Source organism: Apostichopus japonicus, chromosome 22, assembly GCF_037975245.1.
Source record: "Apostichopus japonicus isolate 1M-3 chromosome 22, ASM3797524v1, whole genome shotgun sequence".
Taxonomy (NCBI): Eukaryota; Metazoa; Echinodermata; class Holothuroidea; order Aspidochirotida; family Stichopodidae; genus Apostichopus; species Apostichopus japonicus.
In genome coordinates, this window is record NC_092582.1 from 12,708,641 (window position 1) to 12,731,041 (window position 22,401).

Below are 22,401 nucleotides of genomic sequence, written 5' to 3' on the forward strand. Positions count from 1 at the left end.
CATAGGCCATGGGGAGACTAGGAAACAGTATAAGGCAAGCCTAGCATAATAGTTAGACCTACAATTAACAGGTACTCCTTCCACTGCGCATGTAGGCCTAAAATAAAGTCTTTGTCTAACCTACCACTATTATATTCTTTGGCTTTACTCATACAGGTACATGTAGTATTTCCTTTGACCTACAATTAACAGTTACACTTTCCACTGCGCATGTGAGGGCCTAATAGTCTTTGTCTAACCCACCAATAATATGATATTCTTTGGCTTTACTCATAAAATAAAAGGAACAGTATTTCTTAGTTTCATAGCAACTGTCTAACTTAAGTTTTGTGTGACTCAATCATTGAAAGAACTACTGTACAAGTAATTTATCTTATAAGGCCTATAAACATGTACGTATAGGCTGCAATTTGCTAGACCAGAGAATTTCCAAGAATAGGTATGCCTTATACTTGCCTTATATTGCACAGACAATTGCTACAATTAACTTGAAATATATGCCTACTTAGATTTGATAATATATCATTAAATATATCCAACAGTATCTAGCAGGACAATATTTAATGGTTGTCCAGGATTACCAAATTTCCGTTCAGACCAGCATAATCAGCTTTGGAGGTCGTCCAGTGAATTACTAGCAGATATTGCATTATTTAACTAAATATACCCTCAAATATGTTGGAAGGTATAAAATGAAAAATTGATATACCAAAATGAGACCAAAATATATAGTGGGTCCATGGCAGCTATCATCCACCCAAAGAGAAGGTTTAACACAAAGCTGGTGTCTTTTGCATCTAATTAGCCACGTACAATTCACATCTCTCCTAAAGGGTACATGCAGTAGTGGTCATTAATTGGACAACAAAATTTGTTGTCCAGACAACCAAAAAGTAAGACCTGCTAGTCCGAGGGATAACCCAAAGAAATGCTTCAAAATTTCCAGTCTAGTTACGTTCTTTTCTTAATTGTTCTTAATTCCCAGAAGCCAGGATTCCACTTTTAATTTATTAATACAAAAATAACAGAATTTTTTTTTAAGTATGAATCTAAAAGGACCAAAACAATTGTCCAAAAAAAAATGATAGATTTGAAATTAGTCACATAAAATGATATGCTTCTAGCCTCATTAGTATGGTTGAAAAAAAATACAAGGGTATGAAGAGAAACACACTTAGTTCATTTTATTTGACATTTTGTATTCATTAAATTTTTAATTCATATTTTCGGGAATGAATTTTTAGCACCATGGGCCTACCCTGAATAGAATATTTTACAAAATTGAGATCCAGAAAGTGATCCATAATAAGTTATCAATTTAAAGCAATATAAAAAATGTTGTAATAAAAGTTGGATTTAACAGTTTATTTTATATCATATTTTCATGTGTATATACAATTTTCAGACAATTTTTCAATTTCATTGTTAGATTTTCATTGCACAAAGTCCTCTTTTCAATAGCAAAGCAAATTAATTGTTTTTTTTTTATGATAAAGAATGTTGCAATTAAGAAATATAAAATAGTTCAAAGTTGGCAATGTTCCAAGTTGGCAAAAATGTTCAAGGTTGGCAAAATTGTTCAAGGTTGGCTCAAGCTCAAGGTTGACAAAAATTGTTCAAGGTTGACAAAAAGGTTCAAGGTTGGCTCAAATGTTAAGGTTGACAAAAAGGTTCAAGGTTGGCTCAAGTGTTGAAGATTGACAAATATGATCAAGGTTGGCTCAAGTGTTCAAGGTTGACAAAATGTTCAAGGTAGACAATTAAGTCCCTCCTGCATGTCTTCAATTGAGCAAAAAAGAGGTCAAGCTTGAAAATATCCTCAAAGATTGAAATTAATTAGGTCTATGGCAAAATGTCGTCCACGTCATCGTCTAGGAAACTGCTTACATCAGACCATGAAATGGCAGATGATTCCTCTCCAGACAGCAGCAGGGCTACATTTTCTCCGTTTTTGTCACCCAATTTAGTTCCTTTCAAGTCTGGAATGATTAGCTGATCTTTCGGTTTGGGTCTGGTTTCTAGTCGCCAATTTCCTTCATCTGTGCTCAGTGTGGCACCGTTCCTGAAATGTAAAATTGCAGAGATTGAAATTGATAGACCTATACCAATATGTGACTAATTTGTTACTTTATTAAACACTGCTACACATTAACACTCAGCCATATATATACAATTGTTGTAATGTTGCATCTCCTGTCCCGTCAATTTGCCAGCTTTGCCATACTTGTTTTTTTTTTATCAAACTTTTGTACGGGTGACATAAATATAAAGCCAGTGCAATTATGAAACATATTGCTCCCTCCTTTGCTAAGCCAGTTCATTGTTGCTAGATGGCAAAGCTGGTAGCCTTGTCACTATAGTGTTACTATAAAAAAAAACTCTCTCGTGGGTTCAATTAATCATTATTTGAGATGATGTAGAAGGTCAAATAGCTATATGCCAAAATTGTTGATTTTTTTTTGTGTATAAAAAATATAATTATAATTATATAATATAAATATAATTCAGACATGAATGTTTATAAAATATTTTATTTTTTGCATTAATTTTTTCCCTCTGTATATCATGACTTACAAGACCTGTACATAGTAAAAACCACTTACAAGTTTAGAAGAATTGTAATATAGTCATACATCTACTTCAAAGTTATAGATAACTTGTTCTTTGGTTGATTCTATGGTTGATTTCACATTGAGAATGTGTGCTTTGAATTAATGAAAATACTGTAGTTTTATAATATACTGTTGGACAGTGGTTGCTATTGTGTCTATGCTAACCTGTGATCATCTGACTTGTCTCTTTTCTCCTCTGTGAAGCTTTCGATCTCTCTGTGAGGTTCTTTCCCTTCATCATCAATAGTTTGTCTGGGAAATGAGTCAAGATATTTCCAAATTTGTTGTCAATTACTTCAAGTACATTATTGAGTAATTTCCTGATATATGATGAAGATTAATAGTCAAACAATTATTAAACCAGATATGGTTTAGTTTCTAATTAAATTTTTATATATTATTTCAATTTGGGCAGTTGATGTCATGAAATAGCTTAATCATTTAACTTTTGTGTTTGGATACCAACCTCTGATCTACTGGCTCCGTTTTTGTCTCTTCTTCCTCCTCTGTGAAGTTTTGGATGTTTCGAAACACTTCAACTTCATCATCGTTAGTTGGTCTGAGAAAAAAGTTGAAAGTTTTAAATTTGTGTTCATGCATTTTCTTTCCCTGAGTACTGAACTATGCAGGGTGTATCTTGTCATCCTGATGATTCTCATGTTAGGATTTTAATTGGAGTGCAGCTCACCATTGGGTGATGTTTGTCTTGTTGGAACTAACCTGTGACCATCTGACTGGACCTCTTCTTCATCCTCTGTGAAGCTTTGGATGTCCATTTGAAACACTTCTACTTCATCATCGTTAGTTTGTCTGAGAAGAAAGTTGAAATTTTTAAATTTGTGGTCATGAATTTTCTTTCCTTGAGAACAGAATGATGCAGGGTGTATCTTGGTGAATCTTGTCATCCTGGTGATTCTCATGAGTGCAGCTCACCATTGGGTGATGTGTTTTCTTGTTGGTACTAACCTGTGACCATCCGACTGGAACTCTTCTTCCTCCTCTGTGAAGCTTTGGATGTTTCGAATCACTTCTACTTCATCATCGTTAGCTTGTCTGAGAATAAAAAATTGAAATTTATCAATTTGTGTTCATTTTCTTTCCTTGAGTACAGAATCATGCAGGGTGTATCTTGGTGAATCTTGTCATCCTGATGATTCTCATGTTAGGATTTTAATTGTAGTGCTGCTCACCATTGGGTGATGTTTTTTCTTGTTGGTACTAACCTGTGACCATCTGACTGGGCCTCTTCTTCCTCCTCTGTGAAGCTTTGGATGTTTTGAAACACTTCTACTTGATCATCGTTAGTTGGTCTGAGAAAAAAAGGTAACATTTTCAAAGTTGTGTTCAAGACTTTTTTTCTTTGGATAAGGAAATGTGCAGGGTGTATCTTGGTGAATCTTTTTATCCTGACAGTTCCTATTTACGGTTTCAATTTGAGCACTATCGTTTATCAAATTTATGGCTAATTGTTAAACCATTGGGTGTTGGCTACAGTGTTTGTACTAACCTGTGATTATTCGAGTCTTCTTCCATTGTGATGCTTTGAGTATCCAGTTGAAGCTCTTCTTCTTCTTCATCATCATCTTTAGTTCCTCTGAGAAATAAAATTGTTAATAATTTTAAATTTTATGTTCATTTTCTTTCCTTCAGTACAGAATAACGCAGGGTTTTATTTGGGGTGATGTGTTTAACTATGTAATCCTGAAGGTACGTCATTCCAGTCTGAGCTCTAAGGCCATGTCCACATTTGAGAACACAAGGATGGTATAACCCCACAATGGTGATCAAGATCGTCATGTGGATGCTGTCATAATCAGGAACATACCTGTCACAGATGGTCCTGACCCAACAAGGACATTCAAATTTGTAGTGTGGATACTCAGGGATTTAGTGAGCTATGACCTCTAGTTATACTTGACCTTGTCACTTCTGCATAAACTGGCACAGAAGTAAAGTACCAACATACACAGTGAAAAGTAAACAATTATCGTGACTTTTTTCATGATTGTGAAATGTTCTCTGTTCGTCGTTGATCCACCTTGCATTCTCAAATGGGTTTGGGTTCAGCTTTATTACATCTCGTGGGCAAAACTAGGTCCTGATGCTCCTTGTATTCTCAAATGTGAACGCGGTTTTACTGTAAGTTCATCATATATGGCTCTCTTAAATTGTTGTGAAGTCCTGTACTAACCTGTGATAATCTGACTTTTCTTCCACCTTCAGGCTATGAATATCCATTTGAAGCTCTTCTGTGTCATCAATAATTTCTCTGTGAATTAAGTTAGTCAATGTTCTTACTAATTGTCAAGTGGTGATATCTTTAAAGATCTTACTATGGAGATCTCTACCTATGAATTTTTTTTTGGCAATTGAGTTCAAATGACTTAATATATTATTGGACAATGGCTAACTTACTTGTGATTACACTAACCTCTGGGAAAATGTTCTTGCCAGACCTATGCACACTTCTCCACACCCCCCTCCCCCCAAACCCCAATGTTTTTGAGAATATAAGTTCAAAGGTTAGCAAAGATTTGAAATTTGTTATGTATTTAAGGCTTATACCCCTGTACATGAATCTCATCTTGTTGTTGTTTACATTCAGATGATACCTAATCTGTGAGCAAATAAACAACACCATTTTTAGAAACAGCTAGTACTTAAAACAAAGATCATATACATTAACCGTCCCCCAAAACTTTGGGGTGCAGCTTCAGAGTGGCCTGAAAACAAAATGTTTTGGAGCCTCATCGGGGAAAATTTCTTCTTTTTTTTTTCCAATTGTTTTTTTTTCCAAACATTCTGAATATCAGTTCTGCCAGGTGGGAATCTGGTGGGTTTGTGGCTCAGACCTCATGAAATATCAAGGTTCTTGGGCCTGAAATTTTTTGGACTGCTGATACATCATCGTTTAATTAACATTCTAAAAATAAATTTAATTACCTTTCACCATCTGATTCCTTTTGCTTCAGATCCCACATCTCCCTTTGAAAACAATTCCTTTCAACTTTTTGTGCCGCTCTGGATTATAAAGGTAATAAGCGACATGTTACCATTTGAAAGAGTTTGACTTATGCAAATGATACTGTAACTATAGCAACCTGACAAATATACTCTGTGCATATACAGTAAAACACAGCAATATATGGGATTGCCACATATCGTGTTGAAATCAACATAACCATTTTTGTCAGATTTGCAAATTGATGTATTGGCCTTTCAGCATCTATAAATGATGTAATGCTACAAACATTTAAATAGGTCCTTTATTTGCTACAGGCTATTTATCACATTTGTGCTACTTATATGCTTGTAGAATTTATTCTGTAGACCCTAACTTTGATAGATGTTTTTTTGTAATATTTATGACTTTTCAAATTCTTTGGATTGCCTTTAGCAAAAGTATTGATTCCTTTTGTAACGAGAAGAATCTATGAGATGGTGATGGCGAGGGTGTGTGTACGTGTGGACATCTTATTGGCTTGTAAGCACAATAAGTGTTATGCTTAGATGATCAAACTTAATACTTTGTATCAGGATCCATATTACATGGTACAGGAACCCTATTTTTTCTTCAGATGTCAAAGGTCATTTGAGGTTAACAGAGGTCGAAGTATGAAAACCTTATAAACTTGATTACTCCATAAGTGAAGCTTGGATGAAGTTGATACTTTTACAGAGTACAAGATCCATATTGTTCTCTGGAGAGGTCAACGGTCAACAGAGGTTAAAATTTGAAAAATATATAACAGGATTTGACCCAAAAAGTCAAACTTCACCATGGCTCCACCTTATTCAGTATACAAACTATCTGTGCAGTTTCCATTAAATGTTCTCATATACAATAAAATGTGGCATGGAATCACTATGTTGTTGGCTTTCTGCTTTAGAACCTTCACAGTTGCTTTAACTTGTGACTAGAGAAAGCCTGTAGATACATTATTTATTATTCTGCCTGAAATTCAGCAAGTTAAGTGGTACTCAACATACACATTATTATAACAAGTTTGAAACATGTAACAATTTTTGTAAAATTATCACAAAGTCAGTGTTGCAAAACTAAGGCGAAACCAAATCCTGGAACTAGTCTGTACACATACATTAGTGAGGTCCCCACATGCTGTCCCCTGCACATTACCTCCCCTCCCTCTCCATTCTTGTTTACACTTGAACCGCTAATGACTAGGTCCGACTTACTGTGGTTTATTCTGTTTGGTCCTCTGCACATCTTTAACTTGTAGCCGGTCTCGTGCTTCTGATTTCCTGTAAGGTGAATCAGAATGGAACCTTATAATTTGGACTTTTTTAATGGAGTTTTAAAGACTGAATTTTGTCCCTCACAAGATACTACACATGGTTCCTGTGAACAAAACGTGCCATGTATACATAATACATCTATACACTTGTACAGCGCAACTTGGCAAAATTGGCATAGCATTTGCGCTGGGCTACTTCATAAATTATTCCCTGATTATATCATGGAATGTTACCACAGGTAGCTATTTCACCTGCATTGTAATTGAGAGCTAATTTTTATGTGTTTTTTTTTGTAAATAATGTTCAGAATTGTATTTTTATTCAGTGCCTTTATTAACCGTCAAAGTATCATTTTATGATAATAAAATATCACTTTATAATAATAAAGGAAAATTTGCTTCTGCATGTAATTATTATATAAAATTATATTAGAAATGACTGGGAAACAAAATGTTTTGAGAATTCAATAGTATTTGGTATTTCGATGCTTAGTTGAAAGCCGTGTGTTGAATTTGACTAGATATTTTCAATATCATTGATCAATTGATGACCTGTAGCATTTTAAGGAATACTTTTTTGGTCGTTAAAGAAAAACAGTAAAAATCAGCAACCAACTGGAAAATGCTGCTTTTTGAAAATTATACATTAATCTAGTGTGATGTTTAGTATACATTGTTGTTAATTTGGTTTCAGCATTGATGGAATATGATTAAATCAGTTGAACATACAAAGTTTGAAATTGTGAATGGACCAAAACAGAAGTAATACTTAATGTTCATACACTCTACAAAGACATTTTATACCCTCCCCTCCCCAGCCCCTAATTCCTTCCAACTGCCATGGACTGCAAATCCTGATAACTTTTTAGAACCAACCGTTTCTGATCTAGTTCCTTCTTCTGCAGATCTTCAACAAGCTTTTGTAGATCTTGTATTTTTATTTCCAAAGGTTTTCTGGAGAAAGAAAATGTGAAGATATTTATGATCTTATTTACCTTAATTGAATAAATGTACCCAGCAAAGATCATTATTACTATTCCCTCCTCTCTCCCCCCCCCCCCACTTCCCCCTCCTCAAACAAAGCTGGTATGTCATTATGTACTGCTCCTAACTTTCTTCCAAGTGATAAGGAAATTTGAGAAGTTGATCTATGAATATTGGATGCATCCATGAAGTAAGGTGCTCTGAAGGAGGCAGTATAAACAAAGAGTTTACCCCGTATGACCATTTTCAGTCCTTTTTTTAACTTATTTAGGGAACACAGATGATTGAAAATGCCTGCCATTAGTGGATACAGGGGCGGCAATTTGTTTCAAATATTAGGGGGGGGGACATTTGCTTGGGTGCATGCGCGTCTTTTCTCTCATTTTGTTTAAATAAGAATCTCAACAAAGTTACCTCTCAGATGCAAAGTCTTTGGCAAGTGCACTCTTCTTTTCCTGCCATTTCTTCCTATATTCTCGTCGCACTCGTGACCTGATCTCATTCTGAAAGAAGATGTGAGATTGCTAGAGCCAAAATTAGTTGTTTCAAACAACATTTTTGTCAGTCTTCAGACATTTTCAGACATTCCTCTCCCTTGCCTGCACCTTTCATATGATACAAAAGGCATCACACCATCACCCTTTAATATGCTTTAAAGGCACAAAGTCCATTTTCATATTTTGTAGACCATCAAGAAACACTAAGCAGTCCAGGTTGTATTGACTTGTCACATTAACTTTCTGAGAAATGAACCTTTCATTATCTGAGGCTCATGGTTTAAAACAGAACATAAGCTCTGTTTCTCACATGCAACAGAGAATTAAAAAGGAAAACATAAGACTTGTGTGTCCTAGCTTAACAACATGTATGGCAATGTATTACAAACCAATCAATGAAAAAAGGGTCATCGTTAAATGTCGTCCAAGAGTGCTCTGTTGTCTATATGAGGTCAGAAGAATTGCATGACTTATTGGAATTTAAGAAGCACTGCTTTCACATTATAATTTAGGCCTGCACTGAAGAGGTCAGTCTTCATCGGTTTAGTCTTGATTTGATTTGATTTATTTATTTTGTTTCATCACGTGAATATATACAATGTGATAGGAAGTCCTTTAAAAAACCTTCAGATGGCTTAACAAAGTAGAGGACTCCCTGTAAAGAAAAGGAGAAGGAAAAAGAAAACAAAATGTATAAGAAAATATGAACATGTTCGATTAATAAGATGCAATTATTTGTTGAATAAAGTTTCTCCTGAATGATTTTGCAGCAGGTTTATTTGTAATATTGCCTGATAGAGAATTCCATGTTTTGATTGTACGTGCCCTTAGTGATAACATCCCCATTGTAGAATTATATCTGTTATAATGTGCATTGCCTGAAAATCTGGTATTGTAATGATGAACATCACTGTTACTTATTAAGTAGTCATTAAAAGCATTTGGTTACAGTCCATTCCATGCCTTATAAGCAAATGTAGCAAGATTAACCCTAATAATGTCATCAGTTTTTAACAACCTAGAACGCTTAAAAAGAGGATTTGTGTGGTCCCGTGGTTTGGCATGTGTTATATGGCGGACTGCTCTCTTCTGCGTAATATAAATGGGATTCAGATTGGTATATCTAGTACCAGACCATATGTTACAACGATAGGTAATATGTGGCTGGACTAATGTCTGATAGAGAATCTTTAAAATGTGTTGTGGCAGATAATGCTTAAGCTTAGCTAAAACACCGGTGTTTTTTGCAACTTTTTTACAGACAGTTGTAATGTGTTCACACCATTTAAGTTTATGTTCTATATAAACGCTTAAATGAGCATTGCAGAGCATTTATTCCTGAGTAGATTTTATTGCTGAATCTCTTTCAAGCCGGACTATTTATAGAAACATCACCAGCACTCATTGTTTTTCTTTTTCTCTTGGACTATGTTTATATCAAAAACTAGAATTCTGTCCATATCTGATTGAACATAAACTAGTTTGACCTATTCCAATGTGGTGTGGTCAGTAAGTACGTACAGTATCATTGATCAAATAAGAAATGGGTACTATATACTAAATTATATGCGTTTAGGGCTTTTTTCATTATCGTTTAGTACGGGTGATTTTTATATTGTTGCTTTAGGCTTTTACATTTTATGCCTTATTGGTTCTATATATTTAATATTTAGTTTTTGTTACTATTTGTTTTTAGGTTTTACATTTGTAAAGCGCTTTGAGCAGCTATGCTGATTATGCGCTCTATAAGTATTACTTATTATTACTACGTCTGTAGTTTCTAATACCTCAACTTCTTCACTGTCTGATGAAGGCTGTTGCCTCTCCATCATCTTTTTTTCTCTGATTCGAAGTTTCCTGATGGTATTGGCTTGCTCTCCTGCTAGTAACTCGGCTGAGTGTAAAAGTCCGATCTTCTTAGCCAGGTACTTCTTCAAGACTTTTATTTCGTATTTCAGACTGGTGATCCTGGGACCAAAATGGTATAATGTTAATTGAAATTTATGGGATGCCTTTTGTAGTTTGACAAACTGACCTTTGAACCTTTTTCACTTTTATGGAAAGAGTTTCAGTGACCATGAAGGTTTTAAGGTAAGGAGAGGCAGCTGCAGGCAATGGGTGAGACTGACATGCAATTTAACAATTGGTTATTCCCCGTATAGGCTCATTATGTCATAGTTTTATGACAAGATTCAGAGGGGAGGGGGGTGTGAGGGGAAGGTTTCGGTAATCACTTTCATGGCAGCTCTTACAAAAGTTTCGTTTGCTACTAGGTGAACATGATGGAAAGAAAATTTTACATTTTGATATAGATTCTCCCTCAAAAATTCTAATCAATACCTAAAATATTAATTGAACCCCTGCAATAATTTTAACAGATCTGAATTGCTTTTTGCAATAAATCATTCAAAAAACTGCCAATCTGTCTGTATATATTGTAGGTCGTTTGCAGGCTTTGCATCCATCCAACCACAGTAAAACCTACATTTAAGTTTTTAACACATACAATAAATTGGTACAGAAATATAATTTGTTCACCAAATAAACCTGTTGTATGCCAGATCTCTCAGTATCATATCTAGCTCATAGTTCACACCTCAGTTCCTACCTCTGTTTTGACATTTAGAAGAGAGAAAATTATGCAATTCCTTAAACATTTACATTGACCATTTTTTTTTTTTTTTTTTGGAAGTGTGGTGGTAAAAACTTTGAATTCTTGAAATGATTTCAAGAAAAATTACATTTCTTGCTGGTCTTCACTGGTATCTGTGTAAGCTGCACCATTGCTCGTGTTTGATTTCAGTTGTTCCACGGCATCCATCTTATCTTCATGGGCTTGCTTCAAGTCTTTGATCAATGTTTGATTTTCTTCAAAGAGAGCCTCAAACTTTTGTTGGCTTTCAGTGACTGATTTGGTCAGGTCCTTCAGTTTGGTTTGCATCTGGCTGAGTTTGGACTGGTAAGCTTTCTCTTGTTTGATGAAGCCTCCATCTGTTATTAAATTCAAGCCAGATGAAATATAACTCTTGAAAGGTGACACGATTGTACTAAATTTTTATTTTCAAAAACTGTAAAGATCCCAAAATGAGTCAAAGCAGCTTTGTGAGCGTGTTCGGCAGTATTTCTAAATCTACCAACTCTTACTCCAAGCAAGGTTATAGTTGATATATAAGACCCTTCTACAGTTTGGTAGATTATTTGATCGTAATGTATGATGTATATGTGTGTGATGATCGTAAGTAATAGATTTGACTACATTCTCTTCATTTTGTTTTGGGGAGAATGTTCATTGTAGTATTAATGTACTTAAAGCAAACTGAAAAATGTCAATATTTTTGTTACTTTTACAAAACTTTTTGAAATGATGCTTGCTATTAAGTAAAGCTAACTGAATATCTACATTGTTAAGGAATTTTTTAATTAAACAGCATTGAAAGATTTATCAAAAGGAAAAAAAGGCTTAAAAAAATGTCAGATTTAAAGAGAACAATGTGTGTTTACAACAATTACAGTGAGTTATTTGGATTAAAGGTTGTGCTGCTCAGATTCACGATGTAAGATACTTCCTTGGAAGGCCAAAGTAGTGACATTCTTTGTCTATGATTTTCAGTAGTATAATATTGTGCTTTTTGGTTATCATTTCTTAAGGTTTTAATTTGAGGCGTTGTCTCATGGACTTATCCGGTCGTTAGATTAATGCATGTTCCCTGAAATGACATATCACCATCAGGATTCATCTTGTATTTGATTTTGCCATGTATGTTACATGTGATCTCAGAAGTTGCTTTCTATGTATAGTACAGTCATCTGTCAAGTGTAGGTTGTAAAATATGCACATAGTTTCATGTAAGTCAGGCAGTGTTATCATTAATGAATCAAGGCAGTGGCGGAGCGTCCATACAGTCAGAGGGGGCGGATGCCCCCCCCCCCCCGACGGACTCAAATGGACTGCTGGCGCCCTTTTCAGCTTTTTACCACTTTTTACTTATTCATGATTATTGACTTTTTTATTGTGCTCTCAAATACCTATTGACATTTGTCACATTTTGTTGGTGTAATTTTCTGACAAAATGGCAATGACATCTATTTATTCTTCTTTTATCTGCAAATTAGCAAGGCTCGGAAAGGGTCATTTCCGGCGATCTAGGGAGTATCTTTACTCAAAAAATATCTGTACGCTTCGCGCCAACCTTTTGTGGCGCTCCACTTAGAAAGTGTCGAAAGGGCCCCTACAGACCATTCTCACCCCCCTCCCTGACCAATACCCCTAGCTCCGCCACTGCATCAAGGCCAATCAGTCAAATTTGGCAAACTTTTACAAATTTTTTTAATATATAATGAAATCATTTTTCCATTAATTTTCAAGGCAGAATGAGACAGGAAGATGGCAAAGAGGAAGAGAGCATTCTCAAAAGCGTGGTTGAAGATCAGTTCGGAAAAGAAGGAAGTACGGAGCTGGAGAAAAAGATATCCTTATATTCAAAGTTGACATCTTTGAACAGTTTGAGAGCAACTTTAGTCGGTTCGTGAAATCAATCTTTTGGTAAAATCTTCTCAACCCAAGATAAAAGGCAAATTTGTGTTATGCCTTCAGTCCAAACTATTTATAGCCAACTAGTGATAAGTACATTTAATCAGCAGTCAGTAATTGAATAATGCTCTTCTTGAGTAATAAAGTGAAATTTAGTGTTTGAAATTATTGCTAAAAATTTATTTAAAAAAATACATCCTATTACTTCATACTTGGCAAGTGGAAGGACTTGGTGGCTGGAATAAGAGAGGTACAAGACTGAAAACCTTGTAAATATATAACCTTCTTATGATGAACTCCATACATGGTGTGTTGATACACCTTAGTGAGTATACTTGGCCTTTAGCTCTTTTTGGCAAACCTGGTACAGGCACATTACTCCAAAAGTAAAGCTGAAATGAATTTCATACTTATCTTGTAGATTCACTTTAGTGAGTACAAGAACTTGATTGTTATCTGTGACAGGAAGAGGTCATTAATGGCAAAGTTGAAAACCTTATTTGCAGTGTGCCATTTGGCTTTCTGGTTGTTAATAATCTAGCTTTGCAAGATGAAATTATAAAAGTGTTTCCATACTCTCTATTCTTACCATTACCTGATTTTCCATCTTTATTCTTCTCTTCCTTCAGCTGCTGAAGCTCATGTTTCAAGGCAGTGATGGTACTATCCTTCCGCTCACCTGAGAGCTCATGTTGGTTGGTCTTTTCCTCAGCTTCTTTCAAAGCAAAGCGAACTGATATCAATTCGGAACTCTGTTTCTCCACTAGCTCTTGCAACGTGGATTTCTAAGCAGAGAAAAATTCGAAATTGTTCCTTGTAAGTAATTACTTCATATAAAAGATAGTTTTCATTTTAAGATGTTGGCATGGTTCCAGTTTGTCTTGTAGGAATAGAATAAATTAGTTTGGCTATCTGTAATTTCCCTTCCAAATTTGCTGCTGTTTACCACCGCTTAATTGTAGTATTTAAAGGTGATTAATATACAACAAAAATTGTTGAAAGTCAACCTCCTTAAGTTAAGGAAATTTAATCTCTTTAGACTGTTAGATTACCCATGTGGTTGGATTCTTCCAAAAACAAATGAAGGTATTCAACGTCTATACTGCTAATCAGCTTAAAGTCAGCTTATTGCCTTCCATGTGAGAACAAATTTAAAGTGTGTGCATTTGCACTTAAAATTAAATATACTGCTTGACAAATAGTATATCAACAATGCAGTGGGAGTAAGAGTTTCTAGTTAGATATAACCTCTTAAATCTAAATAACTGGCAGCTCTTTTAAGTTAGGATGTATTTTATAAATTTCTAATGGAACTATGGAAATGGAACTATGTGAAAAGAAGTTTGTCCCACATTTATTCACATCTTTTGAAAACAGAAATATCTCCACTGAATTCTGTGATGATGTGACTTTAAGACAATAATTATTGATACTATACTTGTGAACCTTATTTGATGAATCTCCTTATGAAAGTAGAGGGTCCAAAGGGTGCTGAGAAAAACAAGAAAACCCCTTACCTCTGACATTGAATAAGCCATCTTTCGTTCCAGTATTTCATACCGAGCATCTTTCTCATGCTGTGCCTGAGAGAGCTGACATTCCAGCAAAGACTTGTTCTTGACAAGTTCATCTTTGTCTTGTTGCAGAAATTTATTCATGTTTCGTACCACGCGAATGTGATCTTGTAACTGATCTACTCTTGCCCTGAGCTCATTTTCGGTTCTCTTAGCATCTGTTGCCAACTGTTTGCAGTTTTCTATCTTAAGATCACTCATGGTTTTCTTTTTTTCCAGAGAGTCAACTTCACTCTGCAATGTAAACTTAGTTGCCTCCAGGTCAGCCATCTTTCTTGATATTTCCCTTACTTTCAGCTGGCTGTCAAGGACTTCTCTTTTCAACTTCTGCTCACTCTCTTTAATCTTGCACTTTTCTTCTTGCAACTCTTCCACCCTCTTTTCTTCCCTCTCTTTGAATTCTTCAACCTCTTCTCTGAGGTCAGAATTACATTGTTGCATCCCTGTCAATTTGGTTCGCAGTGATGTGATGATGGTTTTTGCCTTGCTTTTTACCTTTTGTAATTTTTGCAGTCTTTCATCTAGCTGATTACAATTCATGTTAGCATCAGATTCTCTCTTGATTGCATCATGAAGTTGTCTGTCTCTTTCTGCAAGGATATTCTCAAACTCCTTGCTGTCCTGCTTGAACTTTGAAAGAGCTTCAACCATAGATTCATGCTTGGTTTTCCAGTCATCAATTTCCCTGTCTTTGGCTCTCATTTCAATGTGAGCCATTGATATATCCCCTTCCAATATGCTTGCCATTTTATGGGACATCTCTTTGGCAAGTGTCAGTTCTCTCATGGCATCGTTTGTAACTTCAAAGTTATCTTTTAAATCACTCAAGTCGTTTTGTTGCTTTTGGTTTGTCTGTTTCAAGGCATCAACTTCATTCTGCAAATGGCTGTTCTTTTCTTCAAGTTCTGCCTTTTCTTTGCTAATCAAGGCTGTTCTGATATTGCTCTTCTGAATCAATTCTTGATCCTTCTCCTTTTCAATGCGATGTAGTTCATTAGCCGTCCTGCATTTCCCTTCTGCTACAGAGAGTTGTGTCTTGTAAGTTGTCTCCATGGACTGAATCTGTTTCTCGATTCGTTTCAGCTGAAAGCTGTTCCTAACTTGCTGCTCCTTTATGTCATGTTGAAACTTACAAAGATTCTTCTCCAATTCTTTTACCTTTTTTCTTTCTTTTTCAAGCTCTTCCTGTTGCTTACAATTCTTGTCTTTCAGATTTGCGACATTCTCTTTCAATGTATGGATCAGACTATTTTCTGAGTCACTTTGGCCACTGATGTTCTTATGTAGTTGGTAGTTGTTAGTGTACCCTTTCCAGAAGTCAATCATTATGCTGGAGGCTGCATTGCTTGAAACAGCAAATGGAGGTGGAATGTGTGTGCAAGTAGAGAGTTTGCCGATTCCAGTGAAATCTGAATTTGCTAGCTTTCGCCATGTTCTAATATCCTCACTTGATGTGTCCATTGCAATTAAGGATGCTGGGGATGGTATATGTCTTCTCACTGGTTGGTAGACAGAAAGTGGGGGTGTTATTAGAGTTGAGACCTTGCTATGTGGAGTTGCACAAGGACAATCCATCACCTCCTGCATCACTGTTGTAGACACTGAGGCAGTTTCAAACTTTCTCTTGATCTCAGCTTGGATCAAGCTACTTTTATATTTTTCAAAGTCAGCTGATTTTGTAATGAGACCAAGCTCAACACAAAGAGTGGCCATGGTGTCCTCTCTTGTTTGAATGACCAGTGCATCATGAAGTTGCTCATTGACATGGTAGTGACCCTGTTCGTTTGCTGTACTGTTGCTGGTATGGATACATTTGTTGTCATGATATTTCCTTTTGTCAGCAGCACTGGGAGTCGGGCATGGCTTCACAGTGGGCATCTGTTTCTCTTGATCAGGAACAGTTATGACCTGGTGGACTTCATCTGGAGCACTGGTGACCATGTTTGACATTTTATTATCAGTCTGTTTTTCATCATCAAAAACACTCTTAATCAGACTAGCTTCATTTTTCACTGATGTATTGCCTAATTGTCTTTGGTCATCTGCACTTGTAACCACACATGTCATGTTTTGTTCATGATTGACCTGTGTCTCTTGATAGTAGACAGTATTGTCATGCTTTTGTGTGTCCGGATTTGTGTTCTCTGGCACATTTTCTTCAAGCAATGTATTTTTGGTGAGACTGTCCTGACATGGTGTTGTCATGATGATCGACGGTTTTTCAACAGATATATGTGTGAACACACTGGATTTGCTAGGGATCTCATCCCTGATTTGCACCTCTTTCTGATTTTCTGTTGTGGTCAGGTAAGCATTCACTGCTTTAGTTGTATCATCCTGATTGGTAATGCCAGGGACAGTTCTGATAATGTTCTGCTCATCATTTTGAATATCATTGAGTGGCACATGTTTGTCACTGGAAGCTTGGCTGTCTGGAGTCTTGCTACTTATCTGTTCTTCTTGATGGGTTTCATCCAATTCAGCAGATGGTTGATTCTTTTCTCTTACAGGACACTCTGATATGACTGGTTGTTTGCTGGAGAGGACGTTATCTGTGTATGCAGATGATGGTTCCTTCGATTTGGTTGGTTGGTTGCCTGAGAGAATGTTCTCACTTGTTCCAGATGGGTGCTCCTGATCTCCTGCATAAGTCATTGATTCGGCTGGTTGCTTGATTGAGAGAATATCATCTGTTGGTGATGATCGTGGTGTTGTGTCCTTTGTATCACAGTCTGACTTGCCTGTTTGGTTGCTAGAGCCAATGCTATCTGCTGATGTAGAGTTAACAGCACACAGTGAATGTGTGCTGTCTTTCACCCAAGACTCAATAGACTTTTGCTTTATCTCAATCTTTTCATCAACAGAGAATCCATCCCAAAATGATGATACATTATCGGATGAAAGTTTTGCTACGCTCATGGAACTTGTTTTGGAAGTAGCATCTTCACAGATTCCAGTGAGAGTTTGTGTCTCTTTCTCTGTTTCATCCAGGGTGCACATTTCTCTGACCACTGATGATGTGTCTGCAGTTTTGTCTTGAGGAGGGAAATCTGAACTGCTGCTGGCATTCATTTGTGTTGCTTCCTTTGGCTCCACTGTTTTGTTAGCATTTTGGGGATCTTCTTGAGCATCACTTGAGAAGTTAGTTATAAGCTGGTTGCTTGTAGCTGATTTGTCTTGGATCTTGTCTGCAGATTTGAGGTTGCTTGTGGTACTTGCTGTCAAGACACCATCTTTACCTGTTGCTACCTCATCCTCTTCCTCAGTTTTATGCAATTTAAACATCATTCTGTATAACATTGATGCATTTTCATGTTTATTTTGGCTAGAGGAATCTGAGCAATTATCTATCTCTTTCTGAAGTACATCTTTCTCTTTTCTTGTTGTCTCGTTTATTTGTGATGATTTGTAGTGATTTTCTGGTTGTTTAGCATTGTCGGGAAATGGTAGAATGTCTTTTGTCGAGTTTGTGGCAGATGAGTGTTTTGCAGCTGGTGTACCATTAGTCTTGTCTGTAGGTTTAATAGTGTTTTGGCTTTGTGCTTGCTTCCTTGGGTTGCTTTCACTACTAACTGTAGTGGAGCTAGAGCTTACACTTTGGCTACCATGTCCACTCTTGTCACAGCTAATGCTATCACTACTGCTATGGTGCAGATTACTTTTATGACCACTCCTTTCATAGTGTCTGCTACCGCTGCGGCTTCCGCTACTGCTTCTGCTACGGCTCTGGCGTACACTGTGACTTTGATGACCACTTTGGCTATGGTTTCTGCTTTCACTTTTCGATCTGCTATGATTTCCAATATCTCTTCCATTACTTCTGCCCGATCTTATGCTACTGTTTCTGCTTTTGCCACGGCTACGGTTTCGACTTACATGGCTGCCTTTCTCACCTTTGCTGCTTTCACTGCTGCTTCTGCTATAGCTCCAACTTGCAATATGGTTTTGATGATCACTTTCACTACTGCTGCTACAGCTTCGGCTTCTATTGCGGCTTTGATGTCCACTTTTACTAGAGTTCTGGCTACCACTGCTGCTTTTATGCCCACTTTCACTTTCAGAAGTTCTGCTACTGCTGCAGCTTCTGCTGGAGCTCCAGCTTCCACTGCTACTCTTACTAATGCTGCGACTTCTACTGCAGGCACTTCTGCCTCCACTTCCACTACTACTTCTACTATGACTTCTACTGCTACTCCTGTTCTTTTCAGTAGCCCCACTCTTTGCATGTTTGCCATCTTGTATGCTCAGTTCCTCGACAACAGATTCTTCAATTTCTTCAGGAATAGTGGAAGAACTATCTTCAGAACTTTGTTGTGAGTGTTGACTTGCTTCTTGAGTTGCTTCACACTTCATGGAGGTCATACTACACTTGTCTGACTCACCCTCTGAGTCCCATCCTCCACCATTTCCAGAAATGTCTTCAACACTTATTTCCTCAGCAATAGATTCTGAAATATCTTCTGGAATGCTCTCTGATTCATCTTTGCTGTGGTGTGTCTCCTTGAATTTGAAGGGATCTTTAGCGATTCCTAACACTCCTTTGATAGTAGATGGTTTATCTGTTTCATCCTTTCCATTTTTCTCTGGAACTGGGTCTTCAAGCATGCCCAGAATAGAATCACTGTCAAATGACACTTCAGAATGAGATTTCTGTAGTGATAAGTGTGTGTTAATACTTGTTTCATCTGCCGTTGGAATGTCTTCTTCACTTATCTCTTCGGCAATGGATTCAACAATAATCTCTTCAGGAATGCTTCCAGAGTTGCAGGAATCTCCGTCATCATCACTATTAAAGGTGTCATCAGAATATGCTGAGTTCACAGATTTGGAAGATTTTTGGCTTGACATGAAGTCTGTAATTTCTTCAGCAATGGATTCTTCAATGTCCTCTTCGATACTTTCGACTTCATCTGTATCGATCTCCTTAGGCTTATGGTCCTTGCTCCCACTACCTTTCGCAGAGAATGAGAATATGTTGGATCTTTCCGTTATGCAGTTGGTGGCATTGTTTCTAAAATGCGTCACCTCATTGCCGCTGCATGCTTCATCATCAATTTCTTCTGGAATGGATCCTTCAATCTCTTCTGGAATGTTGTCCTCAACCTCATCTTCCATGGATTTCATGTTGAAGTCTTTTCCACACAGTCCAATGACTTTCTTGTTGTCAGTATTATCCATCTCTTTGGCAATCTGTGAAACCATTGCATCATAGAGTGCTCGTTTGTTTTTAGGTTGACCTGTTTGTAGCTTTGCCTGTGTTGTCTGTGCTTCAGGCCTTAGTGCAGCAGCATCATATACATTTGTAGCTGCTGCGTTGTTTTGCCGGGCTCTCAATGCATGAATTTTACTAGTCATTGTATCTTTCTTACTTGCCAATGCACCATTTGTGTCAGCTCTGTCTTCAAAAAGAGGTTTAGTATTGACCATCTGCTTCCTTGAGCGTGTAAGAGAAGGCTGTGAGCCATCCGTTGATTGATATGGCTTCTGAGGAGGAGGCCTTGGAGATGATAAGGGTTGTAAAGGTGCTTGTTGGGTAAATGGCTTTGTTGGTGAAGTTGTGCTTTCCCTCCTTGTTTCCTTCACATCTTCCCCTCTGACCAGTAGATCGCTGTTAGCTGTTGGTGGCTGCTTTGTATTTCCAGCTTTGGGTTTGACTGGGGTTGCCTTTGATAGCAAGAAAGAAGTGCCTGGCCCTAGAGAAGGTGCATTGCTCAATGACGATGCATTTGATGACAGAGCTTCTGTTGACTGCCTCCTGCCCATTTGTCGCTGCTCTTCCTTGGATTTCTTTCTGGGGTTGATTTCTATTTCATCCTCCTCATCGAAATCACCAAGTAGAGCCAAGATTGCATCATCATCTTTCATGTGCTTTGATTTGATCTTTTTTGTCTTCTTTTTCTCACCAGGTGATGTCAGTGACTGGCTTGAAAATGATGGTAGGTAGCTCATGACATCCTTGCTTCTGTCAGCTTCACCGTCTAACAGGAAAGAAGAAGCCTTTGTGAGGCTAGAGGTGCCAGAGTCTTTGGGAGACAGGGTACTCCTTGACGAATCTCGCACCCTCCTCGGCCCTAGTAATCTGCCCATGCTGGAGCCAGATCTTCCAATGCCAAGGTCTTGACTTGATGTGGCACTAAGTGATGAGCAGGACTTATCTTGGTTTTTGACCTTCTGCAGATCTCCCTTTTGTGCACTTTTGTCATTGGTTGGTATGCCTAGAGAGGCAATGTCCAAGCCTTGTTGACTGAAACTGCCCGCATCTGTTTGACGTCGGGCAGGTCGTAGGTTTGGGTTGTTCCCTGATCCCTGTCCCTGGAGGGAGGACTGTTCGGCAGCATGTGATGATAGCAGAGAGCCTGACCATGAACCAATGGAGGAGTTGCATATAAAGTCTAATAATTTCTGAAAAATTGGTCTTAGAAATGTATGAGAAGAGACTTTTGGTTCTGACCTTTAAGGGTGACTTCAAATATAGTGTTACATGTGAAAGTGTATAGATTGAAGACCTTCAGAATGACACTTTAAAGCCATAGGTTGAATGAAGCAAACAAGGGACTTTTGGTAAGAGATGCTACCTTCAACAGTTTAACTGTTATTAAAACACATTTTACTTAAAATATTGACTCAAAGCTTGAAGGGTTAAAAGAACCTATACTGTGTAGTCAGTGTGAAGTTCATGCACTGTTTTTTGCTGCTAATAACAAACAAATGCTGTAATTCCTATCTTTGTCAAAACAATCTCTTGGTTGCTTAATATAAATACATTTTCCTCATATATTATGTAGAGCACTCTGTCTTAAGGGGAAAAAATGTTTCATATGTACCATAACCTACAGAGTAAGTTTTTCTACCGCTTTTGATATATCAATCACTACTGGTGAACGTCAATAGGGGGTGACATCGGTACTAGTGTTACACCAATTACTGGTATGCTTTTATATATATCACCGATATTGACCATATCGGCCACTCAAGTTTTTGTTTGTTTCTTACTGGCAATACATGTTTTTCCTTGAAACTTGCACTCGCCACTGGTCTTTTCTTTACTGGAAATCACGACCTTCATTACTTGTTTTCATCACTTATATTGCTTGTATCGTTTATATATTTCGTGCCAGACCCCTATTAATTTTGAAATTTTCGGAAGATATGCTGCAGGATATTTAATGCACAGGAGGGTGTGTGAGGTTGTTGTATCAAACTCTTATGTAGGGAGGGGGGTTGGTTGGGGTCCTTCAGAAAAATTAAATTATTAAGCTATACATTAGGTTTGTGATTTGGTCTGCACATAAGCTGTTGCTAATAAGTACTTCTAACTTTGGTTTATACCCCACCCCCACACTCACTCTCCTGAATATGGACCTGGTTCTTATTGTGGATTGAGGTGGAGATGTCCACTGACCATAGTATTATCATTCTTGGAAGTTATGTTTATTGATAACATGGGTCATTTAGGGTTTAAATATCTAATAATTACTTTAATACCTGGTGAGCTGAATGATCCAGTGCTCCGTGGTGAGGTTTGTTTGGTGATAGGCCCAAGCTTTGGTGCATTTGCCCTAAAAAGAAATTAGTTGATAGGTTTGAAGACTTGGATGGCATATTAGCCTTTGGGGATTGAAAATAGTTTTAATTTTATTTGACCATGTTACTTGTAAGGCCGAGTGTATAGTCTAGTGGTTACGCCGGCGTCTCTCAGTCATGAGATCCCCGGTTCGATTCCCCGCCGACAGCAATGTGTGTCGTCTGGCAAGGGTGTTGTTCAATAACAACTTCCCGACATGGACGTAAAATGGATGTGTGCCGAGAGATTGGCTTCGGTCAGCTTGCGAGTCTATAAGCCTCCATGGCTTCTTTCGCGAGTTCCTGCTTGCGGGAAGATCACATATACATACATACATACATACATACATACTTCCCTTCCATCCAATCTGGCACTTCATGTGA

General features: G+C 37.3%; 1 protein-coding gene across 1 annotated transcript; it reads right to left on the bottom strand.

The window, feature by feature from the left end:
* Positions 1–1,391: 1,391 nt before the first annotated feature.
* On the bottom strand, positions 1,392–20,541 carry LOC139964086 (uncharacterized). Its single transcript, XM_071965437.1, has 15 exons — positions 14,398–20,541; positions 13,476–13,665; positions 11,091–11,340; positions 10,137–10,317; positions 8,267–8,355; positions 7,745–7,822; positions 6,810–6,875; positions 5,556–5,633; positions 4,804–4,881; positions 4,120–4,206; positions 3,836–3,922; positions 3,333–3,422; positions 3,079–3,171; positions 2,778–2,864; positions 1,392–2,062 (listed from the first exon to the last, which is right to left on the bottom strand). Exons 1-15 carry the CDS (start codon positions 20,539–20,541, stop codon positions 1,843–1,845), a joined length of 7,818 nt encoding a protein of 2,605 aa, XP_071821538.1. The 3' UTR covers positions 1,392–1,842.
* Between the last annotated feature and the right edge of the window lie 1,860 nt (positions 20,542–22,401).

Bases quoted from the DNA above. Each gene is read 5' to 3' on its own strand.
- LOC139964086 (XM_071965437.1), bottom strand. From the start codon at position 20,541: ATGGGCAGATTACTAGGGCCGAGGAGGGTGCGAGATTCGTCAAGGAGT. The intron at 10,318-11,090 runs GTAATTTTTCTT...TTTTGGTCCCAG, and splicing joins AGTGAAGACCAGCAAGAAAT to GATCACCAGTCTGAAATACG. The intron at 2,063-2,777 runs GTTAGCATAGAC...TTTACATTTCAG, and splicing joins GACAAGTCAGATGATCACAG to GAACGGTGCCACACTGAGCA.